The sequence below is a fragment of the Heterodontus francisci genome, chromosome 13 (assembly GCF_036365525.1).
Source record: "Heterodontus francisci isolate sHetFra1 chromosome 13, sHetFra1.hap1, whole genome shotgun sequence".
In the NCBI taxonomy this organism is placed as follows: Eukaryota; Metazoa; Chordata; class Chondrichthyes; order Heterodontiformes; family Heterodontidae; genus Heterodontus; species Heterodontus francisci.
Genome location: NC_090383.1, coordinates 24,420,553 through 24,429,272, shown reverse-complemented (window position 1 = coordinate 24,429,272; position 8,720 = coordinate 24,420,553). Strand labels below are relative to the sequence as shown.

At 41.4% G+C, this 8,720-nt stretch overlaps 1 protein-coding gene across 3 annotated transcripts in view; it reads left to right on the top strand.

The window, feature by feature from the left end:
• Window positions 1-3,227: 3,227 nt before the first annotated feature.
• Window positions 3,228-8,720, top strand: part of LOC137376285 (serine/arginine-rich splicing factor 7-like) — a 36,652-nt gene continuing 31,159 nt past the window's right edge. Inside the window, exon 1 of one of the 3 annotated variants that reach the window (XM_068044534.1) lies at window positions 3,228-3,333. In XM_068044534.1, the coding sequence (XP_067900635.1) occupies window positions 3,269-3,333 (65 nt within the window). In that variant the 5' untranslated portion in view covers window positions 3,228-3,268. Of the gene's footprint in view, window positions 3,376-8,720 lie in introns of all 3 variants that reach the window. The other 2 variants (XM_068044532.1, XM_068044533.1) reach the window with 2 other exon arrangements.

Below are 8,720 nucleotides of genomic sequence, written 5' to 3'. Positions count from 1 at the left end.
GGTCAGCATACACTCATTACTAAGCCAACAACATCTACGATGGCTCGGTCACGTTCATTGGACGGCTGACAGATGTATACCCAAAGACCTTCTGTATGGTGAACTGGCCACTGGCTTACCATCTGCTGGACGTCTATACCTTCACTACAAGGACACCTGCAAGCGGGATATGAAGATGGCAGACATTGACACAGACAACTGGGAGACAGACGCTGATGGCCTCGACCTCTGGAGGATGACTGTTCAGTGCAGCATCAGAAGAAATGAGGAAAAATGGAAATCTCAACTGGCTGAGAAGTGGGTCCAGAGAAAATAGAGCTGAATCCTGCACTTTCTCAGTTCACTGCCTTCATCTGCAGCAAGTACGTCAGTGATTGCCATACCAGAGTGGGGCTCCTGAATCATACAAGGCAATTTCTGACACAGAGTTGAGCACCAAGACGCAAACAATCATCTCACAAAACGGAAGACTGCTAGATACATCTTTCAGTTGATACATGAAACTGAGATCTCACAACACTAGTGGTTATTGTATTAGGCTAGCAATCCAAAGCAAGTTGTGAAATTGAGTAAATAAATCTGTTAATGTTTTGCTGGCATCAGATAAATTGAGCACTGAAGCTACAAATTGTTGCAAAACTCCATCAATTCATTAATTACCTTCAGGGAAGGGAATGTGCCACATCTAGCCTACATGTTACTCTGGTCCCAAACTATTTGTTTGATTCTTTTTGCCCTTTGAGGTGGCCGAGCAAACTTGTTGAAAAACAATTGCTCTCAAGAAGGACAACTAGGAATGAACAAATACTGCCTTGCCAGTGTCATATTTATGAACAAAAAAGTACTGAAAGTTGACATCTCCGGTGTGAAGCTGCACCACTATGCTGCCTGTTCAATCTTAAATATACGATCAAGTACATCCAGCTTGTGTAGCTGGCTCTTCCATCAAATGGTTGTGAGTTTAGAACCAACTCTGGAAGCACGCAGTCTTTGTTGATACCAGTCAAAGAGTACCTCAGAATTTAAGCTGTTTAATCGACATTGATAACAGTATTGTGATTTAGTTTTAATTTAAGCTTCTTTAGTTTTAATTGGAATTCATGTTCAGAATATTGGCCCGGATATTATGATCAGTGGTAAAGCTGTCCACATCTCTGTGGTAAGGTTTTGCTTTTTCCAGATGACGGTTTAAATCTGGCACCCAATCAAGGGGATGTCTTGGTGTGTAGCAGCAGTTATGTCAGCAAGCGGGTAAGCAGCCAATTGCATTAAAGTATTCTCCTTCTTCTTCTTTGGCCTCCTTGTCTCGAGAGACAATGGGTAAGCACCTAGAGGTGGTCAGTGGTTTGTGGAGCAACGCCTGGAGTGGTTATAAAGGCCAATTCTAGAGCGACAGACTCTTCCACAGGCGCTGCACATAAAATTGGTTGTCGGGGCTGTTAGACAGTTGGCTCTCTCCTTGCACCGGTCTTTTCTCCTGCCAACTGCTAAGTCTTTTCGACTCGCCACTCTTTAGCCCCGCCTTTATGGCTGTCTGCTAGCTCTGGTGATCACATCGACTTGTGGTCGATGTCACAGGACTTCATGTCGCGTTTTCAGACGTCTTTAAAGCGGAGACAAGGTCGGACGGTGGGTCTGATACCAGTGACGAGCTCGCTGTACAATGCTTCTGTGGGGATCCTGTCAGCTTCCATGCAGCTCACAGGGCCAAGCCATCTCAAGCGCTGCTGGCTCAGTAGGGTGTATATGCTGGGGATGTTGGCTGCCTCGAGGACTTCTGCGTTGGAGATAGGGTCCGGCCACCTGATGCTAAGGATTCTCCAGAGGCAGCGAAGATGGAATGAATTGAGACGTCGCTCTTGGCTTACATACGTTGTCTAGGCCTCGTTACCGTAGAGCAAGGTACTGAGGACATGGGCTTGAAACACTCGGACTTTTGTGTCTGTGTAGGAACATTCAAGTATTCACACACAGCAAAACCAGGAAGTTAAAAGCACTTAATATTCCCTCACTTTTAATTTTTCAGATAGTGAAATAAATGATAATGATTAGATTAAGATAGAAGCTAAAATTAAGGTTAAAAACTTTATTTAATAAAAGTGTAACTTTATTATGGAGAAATTTTAAAATGTACAAATATAAAATCAGCTTTTCAGTATAAGGGTGTTTAGCAGTAATTCTGAGGCTGAAAACCCAGTTACACCTCATTCAAGGTGTACCATTTTCAAGGGTTTTTATAGCGAGACAAACAGCCCAGAAGTAGAAGTTTTTGTCAAATCATGATTTCAACGGAAATTGCATTGTGTGAACCTCGACAGCGCACCCTACGGAGAAGCGTAGATTCACTGACAGCAACTTCTTAATTTCTGTGGTATTCTGCACTTACATGGACTCCTTAAATTCCTATTAGTTTCAGTGGAGTAATAAAGACAAATGCTGACAGCAAAATCCTGGCTACTTTATTCGAGGTGCCTCCTCAATTGAGGGGCCATCTGTAGACTTATTTTTTCCAGTGAGTGATGCTGGAGTAACCCATATTTATTCAATCAAAACAGCTATAATCTAGGCTGAACTTCAATGCAAGTACTGAGGGAGTCGTCTTGTTTCTGGAGTTCAGACCCATTCAAATAACAGGGAACTCTTGTGCCCCACATTCCTTGTTCAGTTACTACCATCAGAAAACTATACTCATTTACTGTTAATTGTGTAATCTTGCCATATATATATAAAATGAACTTCGAAGTAATTAATTGTAGTGAAATAAGTTGAGATATCTCTGAGAGATGGAATACTGTACAAATATTTTTCTCCTTTTTTACTTAAAGGAAGCTTTTATTTTATTTTTGGTGCTTGCAAAAGAAAATTCGGAACCTAAAATACTGTATGGGTAAAAGATTAAGATTAACGTGTTCAAATTTGTGCACGCACACGAAACATATTAAAACCGCAGTTAGCACCGAACCTGCTCACAATCAGCCTCAAGCTTGATAGACGTTAGGTATTAACTCCACCCACTTCCTCCGCCCGATCTAAAAGCTACGTACGCCTCCGCCCCAGCTTTTGTTGCGTGTTGGAAGCCATTTTGAGTAGGCGAGCTGTTATTATTCAAAAGAAAACACAGTGATCAATATGGATTCCTCATACGACAAAGGTTCAGCGCGTACTGCGCACGTGATCTCGAATCCCAACCGCCATCCGTTCCAATCCTTTCTGTCCGCACGCGGCGCACTCTACCGAATGCCCGTATGTGTCCATGTCCTAAGCGCACATGCGCAAACGGCGGAGGCGGGGCGGGATTCGCTTTCAGTTAATGGAGAACGGGCGGAGGGAAGAGTGAGTGTGTTATTATGTCCCGATACAACCGGTGCGGTGGAGGTGAGGATCCCCCCCCTTTAGCACTGAAGGAAAATTCAAACAGAAAATAACATCGAAACAAGCCTCATCCCCCGGCTCCCTGAAGTTGGATGCTGCTGTGCAATCCCGAAAGTTGCGGAAGCTGCCATCGGCGCGATGGTGGCACGCCAGCCTCTTCAGCATGGCGGGGTCGAAGCTGCGTAATGGCGGCCACTTGTTCTGTTTCCTAACGTTATTTTCATTTTCCCGCGGCCCTCTGCGATTTCACTTTTTTTAAACCGCTTTAGCTCGACGGTTTAACTGTAAGGGTTGTAGGGAAGCATGCGGATAAAAGCCACTGAAACCGAAAGCAGTTGTGCGCGCGCTCTGGCGGGTCGTGCCTCCATGTTGTTTAAGGGTGCTCCTCTGGTTCGTGGTTAAAGGGTGCCGGGGGGGAGATAACCGACTTGTGAGCCCGGCAATGTAGGTGCTTTCTGACGACCCTGGGTTTGGACAGAGAAGCAAAGGAGGCTGGGCAATATATTTTGACTCCCCCACCCCCCCCCCCCCCCGGCACACGGTTAGCTAATTTCGTCTTCTCCAGTAAAATATGACTTAATAATCTTTGTAGGATTTAACGATGTCTTATTTGAGACGATAGTATGCACCATTGAAGGTGTGACCCACGTTTAGGATATCTCGGGTTGCAATATACTCAGGGTCTTCGAAATCAGAGTTTGATTTTTAAAAATGTACAGCATTGTAAAATTTGGAGCTTGTGCACTACCATTTAATATCTGTTGTACTCCATGTAACAGTTAAGTATTGCTTTGTGACCTTTATGGTTGGTGAGGAAGAAATTCTTAAGATAAATTAATTAGTTGCCTTATGCAATGAGATTATTTTATGATGAACTGAATTATGTTCATAACTAACAGAATCAGATTTTGGTACATGGGATCATTTGATCCACACTGCCTGTGCTGGTTCTAGCTCCACATTCCGATGTAATCTAAACTGCTTTTGTTCTTTTCCATAAACCTCCATATTTATGTTCAGTATTTATATAGTTCCCTGTTAAATGCTTTTTCCTTTCATTGCCACTTATTAGTAAACTGGAAATTTGCTCCAGCCACCTTTGTTCTTAGTATTAAAAAGTGTCAGCCTTGACTCTGTGGTAACACACTCGCATGAAAGTGGGAAGGTTGTGGGTTCAAGTCCAATTACAGAGACTTGAGCACATAACCTAGGTTGATACTTAGTGTAGTGTCCCCACAATTCTGCACAGATCGGATGGGCTGTCTTTTGGATGCTATGTTAAACCATGAGTGTCTCCCCTCTTGGGTGGATGTAAAAAAATCCCAAGTGACTATTTTGAAGAGTAGAGGTGTTCCCCTGGTGGCCTGTACAGTATTTATCCTTGAAACAGTATCTCATAAGACATTATCTGGTCATTCTCTCATTGTTGTCTGTGGGACCTTGCTGTGCACAAATTGATTGACTTTCCTATGTTACGTCAATGAGTACACTTTAAAAGTACTTCATTGACTGTAAAGTGCTTTGGGACATTGAGGTTATGAAAGGCACTATATAAATGCTAGTTCTTCTACTAATCTTGAGCTTGTGGCCCCTCATTTCAGATTTGGCAAAAATATATTTGCGCTAAAGCATGTAAACCCTTTCTAAATTTTTGCCACATCCATTAGATTCCTCCTTAACCATCTCTGGAGCAAACATTTTTTCATTTGATAACTCCTCTTATTCTTGTGCCATTGATGGCCTGTTCTGCTTTTACATCTATGAATTCTGGAGTTCCCTTCTTGACGCTCTGAGATACTGTTTCCTGCTCTTCAAAACCTGCTTTTTGACCATTTTAGGACATGTTTCTTTTGTTTTTCCAAAATGTACTGCATATTTGTGTTTGACTGCAGTTGTCGCATATCTACCGATTATAATCTGCCTGTCTTGTACTCTTTTTCTCTTCCCTCACAGCTTGTTAGCTAGTTTTGATACTCCCTCTATTGTGTGCTGGTCACCTATTCATTTATTTAGAAACAAGATGTCCCAGCACATTCCTGGAGTAAACCATTAGTTAATTTACTAATCCATGAAATATCCATTTATTACACTTTTACAACTCTACGGTTAATACCGTGGGCCTTAATTTTAAGCATGTTATGTGACGCTTCAAATAATTGATTGGTAGTCTAAGTATAACATAGCTTCCACGTTTCCTCTCTGACTTCACACTAGATAAGATTACTATTTTTCTATCTAGCCATTTAATACGAGTATTGTCACCTAATGAGTGGCTGCGTAATACAATCTAATGTTAGTGAAAGTTGATTCAGTTTTTAGTAAGGACGCTTAAAATAGTCATGTAACAGGAGTAAATGATGAAATTTTTAGCATTGTTCTGATGACATTGTAATCATTATTTTGCAAGGCGCTACAGCTATAATAATATCGCGGAACCATTAATTTGAGCAATTAGTTTATCGTTGATTCAAGAAATAATGCTATTGGTAAGTCTTAACACTGTTGAGTTCTGATACCATTTTTAAACTGGATATATTTCTAGAAATTTATATGGCTATTGCAAAAAGTTGTTCAAGTATTGTTGATAATGACATAACTTGGAAGCATTGTGACCTATGAGGACGATAGTGAAAACTTCAAAAGGACATAGGCTAATGGAATGGATGGACAAGTGGTAGATGAAATTTAATGCAGAGAAGTGTAAAGTGATTCATTTTGGTAGGAAGAACAAGGAGAGACAATATAAAATAAATGGTGCAATTCTAAAGGGGGTGCAGGAGCAGCGGGATCTTTGGTGTATATGTGCACAAGCTGAAGGTTGCAGGGCAGGTTGAGAAAGCAGTTAAAGCATATGGGATCCTGGCCTTCATAAATAGGGGTATAGAGTACAAGAACAAGGAAGTTGGATAAACCTGTATAAAACACTGGTTAAGCCTCAACTGGAGTAGTGTGTCCAATTCTGGGCACCACACTTTAGGAAGAATGTGAAAGTAGTAGAGAGACTGCAGAAAAGATTCATGAGAATGGTTCTAGGGATGAGGAACTTCAGTTACATGGATAGGTTAGCATTTGACAGATGCTCAAAATCATGAGGGGTCTGGCCAAAGACTGGGAGAAGCTGTTCCCATTAAGGATCTGAAACCAGAGAACACCAATTTAAGGTAATTGGCAAAGGAAGCAATGGAGACATGAAGAAAAATTTGTGCAATGAGTGGTTAGGATCTGGAATGCGCTGTCTGAGAGTTTGATGGAGGCACATTCAATCGAGACCTTCAAAACAGAGCTGGATAATTCTCTGGAAAGATTTGCAGGGCTAAGGGGAAAAGGCAGTGGAGTGGGACTAGCTGAGTTACACTTGTAGAGAACCTACACATACATGATGGGCTGAATGGCCTCCGGCTGTGCTGTAACAATTCTATGACTACGTAAACTATTAACATTTCTCGAATTTGCAAGAAACCATTTTGACTTTCCATGTGATGAGCCAGGATGATTTCCATACTAGAGTAATATAACTTAATTGGACAGTTGAGTGGACATTTCAGAGGGATTGTCACTTTTATAGCAGAGATGTTCTGTTGTAGTGTCTACAAAACAGGACATTTTGGTAGATTTCATGCTTCCTGCATATGTCATAGAGAATATTGCAAACACTTTCTAGAATAAACCTAAATCAAAAATGCTTTTGTAGAATTTAGCATACATACATGCTATCCCAAGAACCTATTTTTATGTTTGCTTTCAAATAACCCTGTGTATTTAATATAGGAATAAGGAATTGGCTACTCTGGTCTTTGTCCTTTGTTCCAAAATGAATCCAGTCTAACTATTTGCTATTATGATATTGTTCTAAAGCATATCTTGTAAATCAGATGTGCTGTTATGTTCCTTGTCTTGGATATGCTGCTATAGAGAAGCAGTAAGCACTAGTCACATTTCCATAGTAAGGGCAAGTTGGAGGGAGACCCACACTAGGTTGTTGTGTAATGTAGTGTCCTATCTGAATTATATGCATGGTTGAGAGATCTAATCTAGTTGGTTGCAGAGAGCAATCCAATTTCTTCTTTTTCACATACTAATGTGGAATTAGATTGTCAAAGTTGATTACTATACATGTGCAATAATGACTATATGTACAGTAACTGTCTTTGCAATAGCGTGAATGATTGCCCATACAGCCCCACAACCGTTCAAGTAATGTATTTCTATTCTCTTTCCTCCCCAGCCCAGTCTGAAATTGAATCCTGGCTTGTTTTGAAATCTTGTTCAGAAAAGCAAAATTACTGTTTTACATGTTTTACTGTGTAGTGTGCAAACTACATTTTCTATTTAGCAAACTGTGTTGGAATGAGGAGGTCTTTGTGACTGAATGTTTAAGGTGAAAACTTCCTCGTGTTCTGAAAACAGTGCCCCATGCAGTAACCAACATATTTTTGATCTACCTCCCTTCAGAGTTCCAATTTTGGCTGCATTTGTACAGGGAAGCACCAAGCCGAAGATAGTTGGAAGGAAGTTTGGATGGGAATGTCCATGGACCTGTAGTTGTGTGGCTTTTGGTGACTGGCTAGAAGTGACAGTACTAGTCTGGGGCCAGGTTCCTGCAATTCAGGTGCAGATCTGTGGCTGAAGAAAAGCTAGTCCAGGGAACTTGTGTGAAAAAATTGTTCAGTCCCTGAATTGAGATTCTGAAGATTTGCTAATTTGCAAGAGCCCTATGCCCGTATTGTGCTACTCTTTAACTCTCATGTAAGATCAGCTTTTTTTGAAAATTTTGACTATTTGGCATGCATATAATTCCAATATGCAACTCATTTTGGAGTTTGTATTAATGCTCTTTAATTCATGAATTGCCTCTAAAGGCCTTTGCCATTATCCAACAAGTAAAAGGTTCTTACTGCCTGCGTGAATGAGGGCAAGGTGTGCAGGGTGGATGAGCAAATTGACCACAGGACAGTGGTACAGGAAGCCATTCAAGTGGGTGGAGTGAAAAGGAATATGGTAGTGGTAGGGGGCAGTACAGTTGATAGTGTTCTGAGTTCAGTGTTGTGTCGCCTGCCTGGTGCAAAGGAAAGGACATCTCTTTGCGGCCGGAAAAGAATTTGGAAGGGGGAAGGATCCAGTTGTTGTGGTCCACGTTAGAACCAATGACAGGTTGAACTGGGAATGAGGCTCCACTGTATGTTTCAGGAGGTAGTGTTGAAATTAAAATGCAGAGCCTCACATATTTCTGGTTGTTACCTAAGACGTGCAAATGGGCATAGGAACAAACAAATTAGAGTTTTAAATGTGTGGCTGAAAGAATGGTATGGGGGGCAGGGGTTTCGATTCACAGGGTACTGGCACCAGCA